General features: G+C 41.7%; 1 protein-coding gene across 1 annotated transcript; it reads right to left on the reverse strand.

The window, feature by feature from the left end:
* Positions 1-2,299: 2,299 nt before the first annotated feature.
* On the reverse strand, positions 2,300-6,544 carry LOC147423930 (tubby-like F-box protein 6). Its single transcript, XM_086500943.1, has 4 exons — positions 4,984-6,544; positions 4,575-4,662; positions 4,307-4,439; positions 2,300-3,321 (listed from the first exon to the last, which is right to left on the reverse strand). Exons 1-4 carry the CDS (start codon positions 5,344-5,346, stop codon positions 2,664-2,666), a joined length of 1,242 nt encoding a protein of 413 aa, XP_086357069.1. The 5' UTR covers positions 5,347-6,544; the 3' UTR covers positions 2,300-2,663.
* Between the last annotated feature and the right edge of the window lie 12,534 nt (positions 6,545-19,078).

Below are 19,078 nucleotides of genomic sequence, written 5' to 3' on the forward strand. Positions count from 1 at the left end.
TAATAGACTAAATTATTTTTGTTAGTTAAAACTTTATGGAAGGAATTTATCATTTAGGGCTTTAACCTTTAAAGATTTTTTATTTTTTATTTTAGAGATTTTAAAGCTAAGTTTAGAACTTAAAGATGTAGAACTTTTAAAGTAAAGTTTCCAATGATCCAATGAGTTTCTACAATTTTTTTTAATATTAGAAGGTAAAACTTTGAATTACAAAAAATGAAAATGTTACATGGATCCACAAGTAGAGAGAGGGTCACCCCAAGACGCTAGAGTTTTAAGACTTAGAACTTTAAAGCTTTTAAAATGGAATTTTCAACTTAGGGATCTACAATTTTAAATTTGTAAAAAGGGCCTTAGAGCTTAAAAATGTAAAATTTTTAAAGTGAGGTGTAGAACAGGATCTAAAGCTTAGGGTGTAGAACTTAAGGGTGTTTTTTTAATTCAATTCTATGTGCTTATGTTTTTTTTTAAAACTTAGAGATGTAGTGATTTTAAAGTGGGATCTAGCCTCAAATCAATGCCTAAAATTGACGCTTATTTTTTTTGTCAAAGGCTATTTTGCCTATCAAAACAATCTCAAAATTTCCCGTCATTTTTTGTATTTATATCTTTAAATTAGCGTTATATATGGCAAATTATATAAGTTGATTGCATTGCACAAAGCATATAAAGGAGGCTTGAAAAATTGCATGTCAAAAAGAAATTTTTATCATGCCTAGCAAGCCTTGTGATTTTATCACTTGTTTCCTTAGCTTTCCATTGGTGTATTCTTCTAGCATTTCTACTCCCTAATGAATCCAATTTGCTTTTTCTTAAGCCATTAGAGATTAGGAAATAAAGATATTTTTAAAAAATAGAAAGAGAATTATATGCTTTACAACACTTTCTTTGGCAAGCTCACAGCGTTGAGCAACCCCCCCAAACCCAACTCAGGGAACACCTCAATCTGGCATTGCAACACAGCCTCAGAGGGCTCCTACGGTAGGAACCTCCCCCAACAGCACAAAGAAGAAGCAATCCCTTCGCCGGATTACTCACCCCCCTACTTATTCATCATTGTCATCATCCCTACATCTACACGTAGCCAACATCGACTTTCATATGCTTTTGCTAGAGACCAGGCTTCAAAGTCGAAAGTTGTCAATCTAGAAAACATATGACAGCCAAAGCAAGTGCTCATCATCAAGAAAATGAGTCACAGTCGAAAGTTGTCAATCTAGAAAACATATGACAGCCAAAGCAAGTGCTCATCATCAAGAAAACGAGTCCAGAAAATGAGTCACATGCCATCCTTCCCTTCTACCGCACTAAACACAATGAACTGAAGAGCACTTATGGATCATAGTAGTTCCCCGAGTGATGCACATTGCCACAGTGCATTATTAAGGGCCGCCCGTATTGTATGGTAATCCATGACAAAACCAGCATGCATTATTGTACTTGGCAAAACCATTTGAAAAAGGACAATACTCCATGGCATCTTAGTCATCAGATTACTTGGCAAACAACTTGCAAGATTCCTATTTTACAATGGTATATTACATTAAGTTTTCGAACTTGAACCCTCTCATCCAAACAAGAGAACATTCATCCAACCCTCCAAAAATGTTCCTTTTATGTCATCACACATCCTAAAACACAACAAAAGAAGTCTACTAGCATTAGCAGATCAGACTTCCAACAAATCACTATCACGGCTTCACAATGATCCTAATTGCTCACAATACCATGGATAGGTCTCAAAATGACCATCCATATGAGCTCACAATTTCATATACATTCAAAAGAAATCAGCGACATACAAGCAAGTGCCATACACATTCAACCAACTTGCTCACTTGCAGCATAATCTAACCCTTGTTTGCACGCACTGCACAGAGGGCATCTACAGAAAAATAAGTAGAAACACAAGCAATATATCCAAAATAAACCCAAATCCTGTAAAGGAAACTACATGAGGTTTACACAGGTCATCGAAAAGATAAGATAATCTTAAACTCCATATGCTTACTTGAATGCATAATTTAACAACCCCCACAATTATAATCAGTGCCTTTAACCCCCACATATCATATAAACTCAAACATAAAAAGGAAACAATCATATGGCCAGCATCTTGAAAACAAGAAGGTCCTGATAGGTTAGATGCCAAAAAAAAAAAATCCAGGTCCAATCGTGCAATAATCTGTATTCATCATCCATCCATCAAGTTAATAAAAAATGCAAACCCTGCAAAAAAAGAATATCCACTAGAAACCCAATTGAAGAGGCACTTCCCCACTTACTCGGGTACGAAATCAGCACCAAAAAGCAGTAGTGTTCTGAATACAACAGGACAAAACCTAAGAGTCAGAGCACTTGCATCAAGTGTTTGTATACGTTGGCGGTGATGAGTCATTTCAAAAAGCTAGTGTGCACAGACATTCGCAATGGAAAACAACTGAAGGATACAATGTATACGTTGGCGTTAATGAGTCATTTCAAAAAGCTAGTGTGCACAGACATTCGCAATGGGATACAACTGAAGGATACAAAGCATCTAGTATGTCCTCAAGACCCATATGATGAAGAGGAGGAAAAGGACTTACAGTCACTTGAGCCACACTACGCTCGGTAATGCACAAGGGATAAAGCTTGCCCCCAAAGACTTGTGGTGGCAAAATCTATTCACATGCCAGCTTAGTGTCAAAACTACTAAGACAAATTGTGAAAGCCTGGAAAGCAGAGAGAGGATAGCGGTAGTCCATTGTGAAGATGTCCTTGCCGATCTTGCCAAACTGCACCAATACCTTGTCCTGCTCACTTTGTGGAACCGCTTGATTGGGCTCAAGAGCTGCAACTAGCTGAAAATTCTTTACCGAGGCAACTGTTACACGGCCCCTGAAATTCAAGCACCAGCACTGAAGCTGCTCGTGCCAACGAGGTGATTTGTTTTTCAATACCAAGGGAGCAAACTTGCTCTCTGTTTTACTCCCAAAATCTAAGTCATAGAGACTCATATCTGACAACGGTCTAGAAAAGGATGTTGTACTGTCATCCCCACCACTCAGCGGCAGCTCCATGTACATAGGAGCACTACCACCAACTTCTAGACAAGAAGCTGGGATAGAATGCAGAGTGCATTGCATGCGCCTTGGGCCCCTTGTCCCCAGCACATTTAATTCATATGCTATGTGAGCTACATTATAACTGCCTGCAGGGACCTTTGGAGACACTTGTTTGGACCCAATTCGTCTTCCAGCTCGACTGGTCGATGCAACAGCACCACTGTGGGGAGGTTGACTGTCGTACACAGTAAACTTTGTGCCAAGAAAATTAGACCTACAAATAGTCAAAGAAAAAACACCCATGAGCCAACCCTTGATAACAATGGCGATTAAACCTCGTATCAGAAAATGCTGTAAGTTTTGCTCAAAACAGACCAACAATTACAAGAGGAACAGATAGGACACCACATATTGATGACACAAATATATGTATATGCATAAATGAAACCAGGACGTTCAAAGAAAGGTGCAAATCATCGACTCTTAGTGGTCCTCCACAAAACAACATAACCATCAGCTCCATCGTAGATGGTATACTACTTCAGCATCCCCACCTACTCATCAGTACCCAATAGCCAAACCAAAACTATGGACCAAGAGAAAACCACAGTAACACCTGTCAAAAGCCAACAAGTGCAGTCATGCTTGATGACACCACTTGCACTATAGGTAATCTTTAAAAATCTATTCCTGACGCAATGATCGAGCTGACAGATTTAAGCAATTCCTTGATTGCTGTAAAATGTAATGCCTGAGCAATATTGAACTCGGAAAATAAATGTCTCAGGTAACCATGATAGGACATTAGCAATTACAATGGAAAACAGCTGGCAATACACTAAATCAGATTTAGGCAGAAGCTTGATTGCTCTTAAATTGTAATGCCTGCACATTTTTGGACTCATAAAATGAATCTCTCAGGTAATAACCATGACAGGACAATAGCAATTATGGTGCAAGAGACATCTAAATGCTGCCACTGCGGTTACAAGAATCAACCTGAGCCCACCACAGTATTCAAGCGATTTTTGAAATCTAACATAAACAAGTTGTCCCCAAATATCCATGACATGCTTGTCTGAATGTTCTCAAGAACTTAAATCTAAAGACGCTGTGCTTTTTTGACCGTTAAGCTTGCATCCACACCTTGTATATTTGATAGATACATGAAGACTCGATTAGAAAAACCTCGATTCGCGTCAAATTTCTTACAGAAACAAAGAACTCAAAAAATGTAGGTAAATAACATTCCCACTAACCTCAATTTGCCAACATAACTGTTGCTTCCTCTAGACATGTCATCTGCATTCAGGGAAATAATAAAATCTGTACTTGTGGCTCGTCTGACCTTGCGGGCTGCAAGGAGAAACTTACTGTTCTCTACAAGCAAGGCTGCAAAAGAGGGAACGAAATATCAATGCATGTGAATCAAACTCAATACTCAATGAAGGTGGGCACATTGTGAACAAAGAAACTGTCTCTTTAAAAGGTCACGCCCTACAAAAATAAGGGTCATAAGGCACTCACTTGGTGAGAGGCCAAGGTATAGATAGTATGTCGCATTGGCCCTGTCCCTCTTTATGAAACATTGCATCGGACCTTCCCGAGGACCAGGCTGCATCCCAATGTTACATGCATTAAGAAAAGCACATAACAGTCAGTTCTGCTTTGCACAACAAAAAACCGGAGAAAGATGTGATTTCCGTATATCAAAAGGTTTTTGATGCCACATAGCAGATACACAAGCCTGTTCTCTAAGCAGATCACAAACCACAGATGCAAGTGACTTGTTTATAAGTCTTTTCATGCCCACACAATGCCACATACGCCCATAAGAGCAAACTTCCCACACAATGCCACATACGCGCAGATAGCTGTTACGGCAGGACCTTCTACCTAAAAAGGACATCTTTGACAAGGTCCAGCTGACTCTCACCTGCTTCAGAGAAATGGGAAACGTAAGCTTCCCAGACTCTTCCGGGGTTTTAACAAGCTCCTTGGTTATCTCTCTCCAGGTTTTGCAGACTGCAGAGCAAGCCACAACATCCTTCCTGGCCGGCCATGAGCCCTCCGCAGACTCCACCCTTTGAAGAACATCTCTAAGAAGCTCAGGAGGCAGGTTAGCCCAACAACCCTGTTCACCAAAATCGTCAGTCGCAACTATGGTTGCATCCACGATCCCGCTCTGAGAGCGGACTCTCCTGCTTTGAGACAGCTTTAGGTCAAAAGTCCTGCGTGAGATGCTACCAATGTTCTCCTTTATGTCTTTGAGATCACGAACTAGACTCTTGAAAGGCATTGAACGACTGTCTTTGAGAGTAGGGTGTTTCCAGCAAATGGCGCAGACAGCAAAAACAGAGTCTGAGAAGCCGAGAAATTACAAAAGCTTTGTTGATCTGGAGCAGTGATTCCAACCAAAAACTCTTCGCTCCAATGACCTGAAAGAGGGGTATTCAGAGGCAGGGTATGTTCCACTTCATAGACCAAATCCAGCAGCACAACGGCACAACTCTCATCACAATGTCCTGTTCTTTGGCAGATCTCTGTTCTTATTCATTGCCAAATATCAAGATCGCAGGACAATGAGAAACCCCCACCGTGTGTCAGATTGTCTGCACTATCTTCCAGGGGGGCATAGCACGTCAGAAGCTTCAGAACCAGCTCTTGGTAACAGACTTAGGGCAGAAAGCAGACAAAGCTTCTGGTAGGTCAATGCGACACCAAAAGCATTGTCGATGTAACCGTGTTCTTCAGAACTCCACAGAAAGCAAACAGGAGAGATACTGCTACTGCTATAGATTTGCTTTCTCCACAAATCAAATGCGAATGCATGGATCAACAACTGCAGACGATGTGATATCGGCCATGCTTGCACACGCCAAGCATAATCTGCACATGTGCCTCATGGCAAACAGGCATTGCCTGCTCGGTATGTGTGGAATCCACAAAGCAGTTGACTATTACTCACCCAAAAGGACCAGATTCAAAGAGGAAGAAGCGCCACAAAAAGTAGTGTGGGTGTGTGTAGAGGCCTACGCAAAATGTGAGGAAAAGGCAAGGAGATAAAATGGTGGACAAAAAGTAGCGATGTCGCTGCTTTGTCTGTATGTGTGTTTGTGCCAGTGCGTTGGGAGAAACTTTCAAGGCGCTCCAAAATGCTCACGAGACACGATCCTCTGTTTAAAATACTCCGTTGAAAGTCCCTTCCCCTTCTCCTCTATCACACACTAGACACAGAAGACTCAGGCACGGACGCCGCAGAGAGCCCTGATTCCAGAAGAGAGAGTGAAATGGGCACACTGCAATCAGCTCTCAAAGACAAAGAAGAGCCAAGGGTCGCACTTCCCGATGGAGACGATAATGATGAAGAAAATGATGAGCAAAGATCACGCCTGCATGCGCTCTCATAGCCACACCACACTCTGGAGTCTGCACACACCACACTCTCTCTCTAAAGCTTCACAGCTGGAATGCGGACGGCGTGAAAAAGAAACACCCTGTGCCCAGAGACCCCCCCTGATGACCGATGATGCTCTCTCTTTTCTCACACAAGGAAAGTTAGGAAACTCACTGCATCAGTGCATAGTACATTCTCTCTCTCTCTCTCTCTCTCTCTCTGGCCCCGCAGCCAGGCACTCGCAATTCCTTCAGTTTGTGAAGAATGATTTCTCGACTTTTCTGTAGGCCTAGCCCAAGCCTGACTTGATTCTATACTCTTCCCCCACACACACACGGTACATCCCTCCAGCGGGCCAGCACCTCGCTCAAATCACCCCCACTCGCTCTCAACAATCACATTACCATCTCTCTACAACTCTCACCTCTGCTTCTCTCTCTCTCTCTCTCTCTCTCTCTCTCTCTCTCTCTCTACACACACGTGCACACCACTCTCTCATCTCTCGTAAATCACATTGCACAACCCCCAACTGTCATTGGGTTGTCGTCCAAATGTGAAGAGAAACCTCCCTCTTTATTATTAGTATTCGGTCCACTATGGACACAAATAAGGTTCATGTCACACATAGATGCCGGCCACCGCCTTTGTGGCCGGGGTGGCTTGGAGATCGATTGTGCAGCAAAGGCCTGAGGTCACGCTCCAATAGTCACAAGTAAAGAAGAAGGAGCTCAAAATATATGGTTGTCACAATGTTTGCTACACGGTGATGGGGTTGCAAACAGTAGGGCAATCTTTGAGAAGATGTCCCTTCCTAGGACAAGTTAGGACACCAGTTTGGTATGCATCCTCCCTAAGAGGATGGCCCCATTCCACCCAAAAACAATGGACTCTAAAAAAGTCCATGGAAGTACCACCGCCACCTTAATACATGAGAGAGAGAGAGAGAGAGAGAGAGAGAGAGAGAGAGAGAGAGGAGGAGGACATACAGTCTAGGTGCAGCAATTGTGGCCTTTGACGTAAAAGCCTCCATTGCTTCTGTGGTAGATTGAGATATACGATCTTGCGATCTTGCAAACAAGATCTCCATGAAACAACACTACCTCTAAACTTAAAGATATAACCTGACATAGACCTTTTGTTTACATTTCCTACATAATTTGCAGTTGTGTAACCACCTACACATGCTTATTTATCTCCATAGCATACGCACAACTCCGTTGTACCATTCAAATATCCCATCATACCTTTCACTTCCTTGCGGTGCCACTTGCCAACATTTGTCGTAAGTTTGCAAACGACTCCCTCTACAAATGTAATATCTACACGAGTCCCAATCATTGCATGCATCAAAGAACTAACATGATGTGCATAAGGAACAACTCCCTCTACAAAGGTAATATCTATACTAGTCACGACCATTGCATGCATCAAAGAACCAACAGCATGTGCATAAGGAACCTTGGTCATCTTAACCCTATTTCAATTTTGGGCCATTTCTCTTGGCTAAGTTTCACATATGGAGGCAATAGGGTGTGGTCATTGAGCGAGCAAAGAGCAACAAGCCAACCTAAGATTTCTAAACTTAGGGAGCGAGTGGTGAAAAGAAAGTAGTTGGGGATTGGGAATGCAATGGGAATGTACATATCCAAATCAAATGAAATCAATAATTCAACCAAAAATAGATGCACATATGAAATGAAATGCACAAAAATTATGTATAGGTATATATAACATCACATACATAAATTTCAATTTGTTATTTGTATCACCAAAGGCTGTTAGCAAAATTTACTACATCATTCAAAAAGCCACTAAATTTGAAGCACCAAGAAACCCAAAGCCCTTCTACTTCGTGGGGATGGTCTTTCTCGATTTATAAGCATATCCTTGATGGTGGCCTCAGGAACACATGCTTGACGGATGTGCATATTGGTATCCACATCTTGGCCAAAAACAATCAAATATACAAAATACATGTCAAGAAAAGGGTCCTGTGGGCAAGACCCACCAACTGACGGTCACGTGGGAAAAGTCTCTTGGACACGTTACCACTTGTATGGCATGCAATTCAAAGGCTTTAGTGGCAAGGGCTATTTTAAGAACATTTTGGGTGGAGATCAGTATGCCTATCCTGATATAGCCCTTGCTACTTAAGCCCCTGAATTGCATGCCATCCAAGTGGTCAGCCCTTCCAAAGGGCCCTTTCCCACATGGCCACCGGTTGGGCCTTGCCCACAAGACCCTTATCCTGATAGTACATGTGCTTGCAAGGGAGACAACATACTTCCTTTGCCACAATGCTTGAAATTTATCGGGTGAACATGCCAACATTTTTTCTATTGCTACTAATGTGATCTTTTGGGGCTCAGACATGAAACCTTCTTTTGTCCCTCTACTACAACGTGGCTGCCAATGAGCTTTGCATACATGATTAATGATGCATAGTTTTAACTTATGTCGCCTTTGATACTCCCAATTGAGAAGGATAATACTCCCCATTGTCGTTGTGATGACGTGACACATGAATTATTTGGGAAGCAATCCCTACATAGGTGCTCCAGTGTCCAATCAAGCTCTTACTAGTTCATATGATTCCTTCAAAAAAAGATTGGTTCTCTTTGCAATAGGCCAAACATATGGAGTTTTCTTTGGTGGATGGCAGATGCTTACAATGATTCTCCATGTATGCCTCACATTTCATTTGCAAAAGTAGCAAAACTTCTCCTTTCACCCTAAAAATGGTTGGAAATGACTACAAAAGCATGAGGTCGCATCTTCTAGCCTCATTCAATGTTTATGTTTCTTGTCAGCATTCCAATTATTGTACTCTACCCTACCTATGGTCCCTATCCTCCAAATTACCCACTTTGTGTCATAAACCTCTTGCTCCAACATTTGCAATAAGTCATTATGGTGTGGCTCATGTTCTGATCGATTTGCTAATTCCAAGTGACATAGTTGTACTTAGAATCGTTGCTACAAGTTCTTGTGTCCATATCTATCACTCATCTCTTTGCACAGGCACAAACTGTCCTCTTTTCACTATTGAAAATTACTATATTAATAGGCATGGGAATGCCCATGATAGCATTATACACTGCCCTTGATGATGTTAGAGGTGATGGAGTTGCTTGCACCTTATTAAGAGCCTTTTCCACCAATAGTTCAAGCATGAGACCACCAGCCACACACTTACCCTCAAGAAAGGCTAGTTGACAAGCACATTTTATTTATTTGTTTATAAGATTCATCATGTAGGTATATGTTGTCACAATACACAATTGTCCAGGGGTGACTAGGAAGACAGATCTCTGCCTATGGATGGAGAGTAGAGGAGGTCTAAAACCAAGCGTATAGGGTGCAGTTAGAGGTAATCAAGAGCTTAAAACAATATATAAATATGATTTGAGGCTATAGACAAAAATTATTGACTAAAAAGATTATGAATAGTAGCAGCAAGAAATGAAAATTGGCATAGATATTAGGATTGCAAACAATAAAATATTCCAATTATGATCTCTAATAACCTTGTATTGCACACGCCACTACGGTGTGCACTTAACTTGAAATTCCCCAAACCAAAAATTATGAACACAATTCAATCGGTAGGCTCAGCTCCTTTGGGAGCAACCCACTTGTCAAGCGCAATCCCAACCCTATATAGCTCCTTTGCTCGTAAATCCCCGATGCTTTTTGATGAGCACTTGATACCTTTGCACCAAATCTATTTGCATACCTTTTTCCCTTGCTTATCATCCTATCCAATAGCCCATCCAATACATGTAAGATTGGTGTCGACCATCACAATAATTAGCTTCGTGCATTTGTAGTATGGTTTTCTTTGTGTAAGACCCCTTTTTGAAACATCTTTTTCAGTTTTTGAATAGACTTTGTGTGTTCTTCTCTCCAAAAAAGCTTTTTTCCCTTTTATAGCAATTGATATAAGACCTTTGCAACATGAGAAAATTGGGGCAATCTGAGAGGATCTAGGGGTTACCAAGTATCGATTAGTGTGATATACTTACTGGAGAGAGATATGACATACACAAGAGAAAGAGTAGAGAGAGAGAGAGAGAGAGAGAGAGAGAGAGAGAGAGAGAGAGAGAGAGAGAGAGAGAGAGAGAGAGCATACACAAATTATATGTGGTTCACCCAAGTGGGGGCTACGTCCATGGGAAAGCAGTCACTCACTGGCTTTTTACTTTCAAACTTGAAGTAATTTACAAAGAGCTTACAAGCCCTCAATGGTCGTCTTGCCTGATTCTCTCTCTATCTTGCACTTTCAACTTCTTCATCATGTGTAGAAGAGGCCTCCTTCCATAAATGCCAACGAGTCTCTATGGGCTGCCCTCTAACGTGAGAGGCAGCCACCCATGTGTAGACGCGTCCACTAGCCATCCACCATTGACCACTTTCCACTAGCCAAGTATCCACCACTCACTTTTTGGCCAATGTTCGACCCCTATATTTCCATAAAAAGGGAATATTCTAACAAAAAGGCCATTGACCACTTGCCGAAAAACCAAAAATTTAGAGATCAGGGTTTGATTTTTGGTTTTTCAGAGTGCTTTTTTCTCATATACGATGGCTTCTCCTCATAGCAGGAGCCTTACAAACTAAGAATTACAAGGGTAAATCAAGCTCTATGCCTAACAATCTCCCACTTGGAGGCCGATCTCTAGCAAACCTATGACTATTTTTCATTTTGGCTTCTTATCATTGAATACCAATTGAAGTTGAGCAAAATCTCAACTTCTTTTTGTTAACCACTTTTGTCAACATATCTGCAAGATTCCGACTTGTGTGCACTTTTCCAAGCGTTAGTTGTCCCTCTTCCAAAAGACTACGTATGAAGAGATACATCTTTGTCCTTGAGTGAAAGGTTGAATTCTTTGCAAGGTGAATGGCACTCCGACTATCACTGTACAAGACACAATTGTCTTGCTTATATTCAAGCTCCTCCAAAAACCTGTTAAGCCACAAAATTTCTTTGTTAGTCATTGTAAGAGCTAGATATTTAGCTTCCATGAGTTAGACCACTTTATGCACCTTTGAAGCCCGACTTACTAATGAGCCTCCAATGGTAAAGACATAGCATGTAGTGCATCTATGAGTATCTATGTTAATTTCCATAACTGCATCTACATATAGATACCTAAGTATCCATTTCATAGCTCACAATATTGTTACGTGGATTCTCCATGAACCTCCTCACACAACTCACACTGCATGTGAAAAATCTAGCCTAGTCCAAATCATAGCATACATTAGAGAATCTATAGTTGCAACATATGGAATCGTAGACATATAAACTATCTCCTCTTGTGTCTTTGGACACATATCTTTGTTTAGTTTACAGTGACTAGCCAAACGTGTAGAAAGTGATTTTTCATTTTCAATTGCAAACCTTTCCAATACCTTCTTGAGATAGTGTTGATGTCTTCTTCAACTTGTCGCTTGATATTTTCATACCAAGTATCCAATTTCCAGTACCTAAATCTTTCATTAGAAAAGATTTAGACAACTATCCTTTTAGTTCTCTTATATCATGCATGTTAGTGCTTGCAATTAGCATGTCATCAACATACAACATTAGGATGATGTATTTTTCATCCCCCCAAATTCAAGGTGTACAGTCGACTATCTGAGTTGCACCGTTTGAATCCATGATCTAGTATCCATTGGTTGAATTTTAGGTATCATTGTCTCAATGCTTGCTTTAAACCATGCAAGCTCTTTTTCCAACATGGACACCATTTTCTCCTTACCCTTTTCTTTATACCCCTTTGGTTGAAGCATGTAGCATGTAAATCTCCTCCTCCAAGTCGCCATGAGGGAATGCCATGTTTACATCCATTTGTTCAAGATCCAAATCTTGAGTAGCCACAAGGCTTAAAACAAGTCCAATGGAATTCATTTTGACAATAGGAGAAAATATTTGATTAAAATAAGCACCTTTCTTTTGAGAAAATCCCCTTACCACAAGCCTAGACTTGTATCTCCTTTTTGTCTCCTTCCTCTTTCAACTTGTACACCCATTTATTTTGTAAGGCCCGTTTATCTTTAGGTAAATCAACCAATTCCCAGGTTTGATTTTGTCGCAATGAGTCCATCTCTACTTACATGCTCTTCGTCCACTCCTCCTTGGATTCATGTTGGATGGATTCTTGATATGACTCTGGCTCTCTAGAATCTATGACTAGGAGATGGTTGAAGGAAAAAATGAATCTCTCTAGAGGTCTAATAAATCTTGTAGATCTTTGGGATAGAGGTTAAGGTTCCTCCTCTTGTTGACATTGTTGTAAGTTATTACCACTTACACTCTTCGTCTTCATTGTTCTGAATCTCCATGTACTTGTTGGAATTAGGGTTGCAGGAAAACACACACAGCTTGGAGAAGATGAAGGAAGCTCAAGGCACACAACAGAGAAACATAAGTTAGCCCTAGAGTGATGGGTGTATATACAATGCACGAGGGAAAAAACCTCATAGTGAGGAAAAAAAATGCCCCAAAGGTCCTAATTGTGTTCATACACATCACTACCACATGTATATGGTAAAAAATCCCCCCTGGGAGTGATACGGTGAACGAGAGTTGGCACATAGAGTATAGGGAAGTGCCATGCCCTAAGGACATGATCAATCCACAAAGGGGAGTAAGCCCAAAGCTTTACGAAAAGCTTCAATTTTCTCACGAGACAATGCCTTTGTGAAAAGATCTGCAAGGTTGTCCTGTGTTGGTATATAAGCCAAGTTGATCTCTCCCACTGAGAGCCTCTTGACATAGTGGTAATGCACCTCAATGTGCTTTGTGTGAGCATGAAAATTTGGGCTCCTCGCAACTGCCAATGTGCTTTAACTGTCAGTGATAGTGTTGGCAGTGTCATGTTCAACACCCAAATCAGCCATAAGGCGTATGTGCCATACACACTCAATTGTAGTTGTGAAGACTGCCCTATACTCAGCCTCACAGCTGAAAGTGTCCACAGTAGGTTGCTTCTTGCTCAACCATGGTATGGATGAGCTACAAAGCATGAAACAAAAACCACTTGCGGACACTCCTGCGTCAAAACAACTTGCCCAATTTGAGTCCCAAGAAGCATGTAAGTTTGGTGGCAATGATCCCCCCTTGGGATAAAACAAGCCAAGATGTGAAGTGCCACTCAAGTAGCAAAAAATCCTCTTGACAACCTGCCAATGATTAAACCTTAGGCTATGCATGAATCTGTTGACATGTGAAACTGCAAACTAAATATCCGGCCTTGTGGTGCTACATGCGTAAATGAGGCAGCCAACAGAAGTTTGGTAAAGAGTGACATCGGCAGGATCACCAACATCATGAAGACTCAACTTCAAACTTGTTTCCATGGGAGTGGCAATAGGTTTCCAATCCTCAAGTCCAAACTTACATAGCAACGTCTCTATGTAACTTTTGTGACACAAGGAAATACCATCATCACACTACTTAAATTGTATACCCAAGTAATGATGCAACGGTCCCAAATCTTTCATCTTGAAAGTAGCATTCAAATCAGCCTTGAATTTAGCAATATGTCTCTCATTTGGTCCAGTGATCAGCAAATCATCCACATAGAGAACCACAATGAAAGTACATCACCCTCACGCTTTAGATACAATGTGCTTTCTGTTGTACTATTATAGTAGTCTCGTTCAACCAAATGAGTGTCAACCTTCTCATACCAAGCACGAGGAGATTTCTTCAACCCATACAAAGCTTTGTTACATTTGCACACCTTATGCTCTTGTCCTTTCTTGACAAAACCGATAGACTGAGGTACATAAACTTCCTCAAATATGTCACCATTCAAGAAAGTTGTAACAATGTCTGATGTACATCCCAACCAAAATGAGTTGCTAATGCACATAGAAAACGCGACAAGTGGGAGCAAAAGTCTCTTCATAACGTATGCCTTTTTGTTGTGCATATCCTTTTTACCGTACTATTGTTTTGCAAAACAAGTCGAGCCTTATAGCGATCAATCTCACCATATCGCTTGCGTTTCAACTTGTAAACCCACTTCGTACCAATGGCCTTTTTGCCAAGAGGCAAATCACATAAAGTCTGCGTGCCCTGTGTTGTTAACTTAACATTTTTGGCAATGCAAGATATATTCTTGAACAAAGCCATGTAAACATGGCCATTAAAATTGTCGTCTTACAAGAACATAAGTCTTTTTAATGTCGGGATACCCTGCACTTGGACTGTCATGACATTCATAAAGAATTTTGCACGCCAATGTCTGTGTCAGTCGATACACAAAATCTCCCCTTGTGGAGTAGGTACCCATCATCAATGGAAAAATTCTTCCATCACTGTAGTTCATCACTCTACGGAGGAGAACTACGTGTGGAGGTTAACAAAAGACTACCAACATTGGAGTGAGAAGGATCCCTCATTTGCACATGGCTCACACTTTGTAGTATGCTTCATCATGCTCATATTTTCCCTTGAGAGAATCCAAAAACTCACTTTGAAGTTCCGTGAACAAAAGAGAGTTGATCTCAGGCATACAACTAAGAGCATCAGCCACCACATTGTATCGTCCTTTACGACACCGGAGCTTTGCGTCATACTTTTGAAGAATCTTAGCCCACCTGGCATTTTAACCCTTCAAGTATGTTTGTTGTGTAAACCATTTTATGCTTTTATGGTAAAACACAATCTCAAACTGAGCTCCATACAAATAATGTTGCCACGTCTTTAAGGCAGACACTATTGCGTAGAGTTTGCGTTCATAAGCAAAATAACTCAGCTGCGTTGAATCAAGCTTCTTGCTTTCAAATGCGATGGCCTCCCCTCCTGTAGAAGGACTACTCCAATAGCATGGTTATTGGCATCCGTTTCCAAAACAAATGGCTTCAAAGGATTCACAATAGCTATAATAGGAGCTGTAGCTAATGCGTCGTTGAGCATAAACTGTGATGTTGAGTGGCATCCCATCGAAAGGTTTTCCCTTTGCCTTTCAGCTTGTCTATCATTGGCACAACAATATGAGCATAGTTTTTAACGAAGGCCACCTCCTAATGGCATCCACTTTGGATGATCCATGTGTAGCCCATTAGTTGGGATAACATGCCCTAGATATTGAATTTCCTCCTTTAAAAAATTACACTTTGACTCTTTGGCCGCATATAGCTTGGTTGCTCTTAGCAATTCAAACATATGCCTCAGATGTTGCAAGTGCTCTTCCTCAAAAGCATTATATACGAGAATGTCATTGAGAAAAACGATAACAAACTCGCCCAAGTATGGTCTCAAGACACTATCCATGAGTGTCATGAAAGTTGCGGGCGCATTGGTTAACCCAAAAGGCATAACCAAAACCTCATAATGTCCAAACCTTGTTTCGAATGTAGTTTTGGGTATATCAGCAAGTCAAATACGTACTTGGTGATATCCTAACCGCAAGTCTATCTTTGTAAAAATACGAGCTTGAGTGAGCTTGTCAAATAGCTCATCCACTTGTGGTAATGGGTACTTGTTTTTAACAGTGACCGCATTTTGTTAACCACCGGCATCCGCTTTTAGTAGTCATGGGCTGGGTTTGTTGGTCCAATAGGAAAAGGGTAAGAGTGATCGCCAATGAGAGGCGCACTAATTGGAACATTCAAGGGTTAGTTGGCTAAGCATGGGTGCCCAAGTGTGAATGGGCGAGCTCATATAAAAGTCATCTAAACCTAAAAATCACTCATTCTCTCATTTGTGCAATTGAAGAGTGCCCTTGCTCCATCTCCATCTTCTTCTTCATCTCCTTGTGTGTGTGTGTGTGTGTGTGTATGTATGTGTGAGATAGAGTGTGTGTGTGTGTGTGTGTGTGTGATCGAGCATTATGACAGCATGGCGACGGCGAGGCGGTTGAGCGCGGCACGACGGTATCTCCTCTTCTTCCCCGCGAGGAATCCTCAACGAAGGCGAGCGTAGGGCGGTGAGTGACACACCCTTGCTCTTTTGAGCTTGCTAGATTAGTTTGGTTGTGTGCTTGCAGCCATTTGTGGCTCGCACACAGTGTATGGCAAGTCCCTTGCTTTGACACGTGCAACAGATGCGCACATTTTTGGCGCCATTGCCGAGAAAATGCCCTACACTAAGCTCGAATAGCACTCTATGCTGCTTTGTGGTGCAATATGAGATGTAGGAAAGGCAGAGAAAGAAGGTTTGCGGCTTGTTGAGAAGGATTTGCAAACTTTGTTCTTGCTGCAGTGTATTGTTTTTGTTAATAAGGTGTTGCAATGTACTGTGTTTTCTGTTGATAAGGTGTTAGAATTAAGGTATTAGAGCTATAATGTTAGATTTGTAACGTGTAGTAAGTAGATCTATTAGTTAATTAGTTGCTGTAGTACTATGTTAGTATGTAATAGTAGCTCTGTTAGTTGTAAGTAGGTAGGTTAGGTGTGTGTGTGCGCGGCGCGATTGTGGCGACTTTATCCAAAAAAAAGTAAAATAAATAAATAAAATTAAAAAAAATAATTTTCTAAAAGCTAGGACCGAGATCGGGAACATTCCCCAGGCCCAAGCCCACGCTCAGGCTCACACCTTAGTCATCCTTTAGAATTACTTATTTTAGCCTCACGCCTAAGTAAAAATCGACCCTTTTGAGGACCAACGAAGCTTCGGGTAACCGAACGCTGTGTTGTAAAGCACACTATGACCCCCTAAGCGATACGCTCATTTTGACCTATCACACGCTCTAATAAAAAAACCGATCCTGAAAAAATATTAAAAAACATAAAAAACGAGTGAAAACAGGGTGCAAAACGCCTAAAAAATCAAGCAGTTAACCTTCAAGGGTATTCGCCGACACTTGTAGGGTGCCAAAGGCACATGCATCTACGCTCTGGTTGTGTGCTAGAGGCAGAGCAACTAGCGAGCACTTTGACTTACGTGGGTTCTCAATACCCACCTACCTTAGGTTCCGGACCCTCGGAGGGGACCCAAGGTAGTACCACTCAGGACCCGCATATTGCGTCCAATGACTCTTCCTCTGACTACGATGTCATGGAGCGTTACCAATGCCTAATCCTGATAGCTCAAGCCAAGACATGCATGCCATGGGTCCATGGTCCGGGCCGAGCGTGCTTAGCCGCTTGAAGGAAACCTTTAGTAGAGCCACTCGCTCCGAACATGGAGCTAACGATGTAAATGAGGGGGGTGGGGAAGTAAATTCACCATTCGTGACCAACGTAAACCCCATGTTCTTGGAGAGTGTGCACGTGAATACTCCATTCACTGCACCCCCTGACTCTTCAGAGTTATTCCCCTCCGAGGTTATATTACCTGATGGTAGAAGCCTTACCGAAGTGCAAGAGGTTGAGCGATATATCATTGCGGCTAGGAAAAAGGAAATCAAGAGCTTACGCAAGGTGGAGCAACGAAGAGAGTTAAAAGCAAAAGCCTCTATGTCAATATCCTTGCTTGGAGAGCAATTGAGTGCTCCTGAATTAGCGACCACTAAGGGTCAACACATAGAGAGCCACATTGCATATAGTTCAAAAGACACCACTAGCATCTTAGTCCTACATGGAGCGTTCTTAAATGAGAACTGGGAGTACGAACTACAAACGAAAACTCTAACTGACCTATGCATAGGTCACACCTATCACATGGGTTGGTTAGATGTCCTACAATCCACAATGGGTGCTACTAGTGTAGAGGATAAACAACAAAGAGTTTGTGATGTTATCCATGGGGTTATTGAGATAGAAAGGCAGAACAAAGGGATCCACATGCCTTCAACGGGTCTCATGAGATTCTTGGATACGGGGAAGTCTAGGCAACCAACCTTATCACAAATGGAGATTCCCTCGGTAAGTCCGATGGATCCTCCATATGTTGTTTCTCCAAGGGTCTCAGTACAATCTGAGCCCACAAGTGATAGCTTTACCTTTCCAAGTTTAGCTCATCTCTGTCTTGATGACACCATGGCTACCATGCCTACCCTAGTGATGGGCATGACAAGAAACACGCCATGGACCTCATTTGTTAGTAAAGCACCGCTACACGGTAGCTCAATGCCTACAATGATACCTACAAGTGTGTACCGATCATATACACCTTTAGGTCCTTGTACTCATGTAGTCCCTACCCCTCCCATTGTTTCAACAACCTATGCTCCACAACCACAACACCCAAGCTCTTATTTTAATGGGACCATACCGGCTAGCATTAGCATGTCACATCCGATGTCTTCTATGCCTAGGGCCACACATATGAACTTTGGGCCACCACATGGCACAACACCATACCAAACGTGGAACCAAAGGGCTTCCTATACACCATGCCCAATGCAATACCTACTCCACATGTAGTCTCTAGAGCGCCTTTACCCATGATGCCTGCTCACTTGGGTGACTTGGCAACATTTGCACAAGATATTGGTCGATCCATTGCTGAGAATATGCGTAACACGCCTGATAGAGAGCCTAGACGTAAGGCAGTACAAATAGCCAAGCTCACACAAAAATTTAGTGGAGACGGGGATGTGAGCAAGCATATCAAAGTGTTTGAACAAATATGTGATTCTCTAGGAGAACACAATGACCTGCATAAGAGTTTTAAGCCTAACCTTAAGTGGGAAGTCTAGGGATTGGTATAGAACCCTAAGGGTGGAAAAAA

Source organism: Adiantum capillus-veneris, chromosome 26, assembly GCF_014529385.1.
Source record: "Adiantum capillus-veneris isolate H3 chromosome 26, ASM1452938v2, whole genome shotgun sequence".
In the NCBI taxonomy this organism is placed as follows: Eukaryota; Viridiplantae; Streptophyta; class Polypodiopsida; order Polypodiales; family Pteridaceae; genus Adiantum; species Adiantum capillus-veneris.

Excerpts from the sequence above, each read along its gene's own strand:
- LOC147423930 (XM_086500943.1), bottom strand. The coding sequence starts at position 5,346 with ATGCCTTTCAAGAGTCTAGTTCGTGATCTCAAAGACATAAAGGAGAAC. Across the intron at positions 4,663-4,983 it reads TTCCCATTTCTCTGAAGCAG|CCTGGTCCTCGGGAAGGTCC; the intron begins GTGAGAGTCAGC and ends ATTGGGATGCAG. Across the intron at positions 3,322-4,306 it reads AGTTATGTTGGCAAATTGAG|GTCTAATTTTCTTGGCACAA; the intron begins GTTAGTGGGAAT and ends GACTATTTGTAG.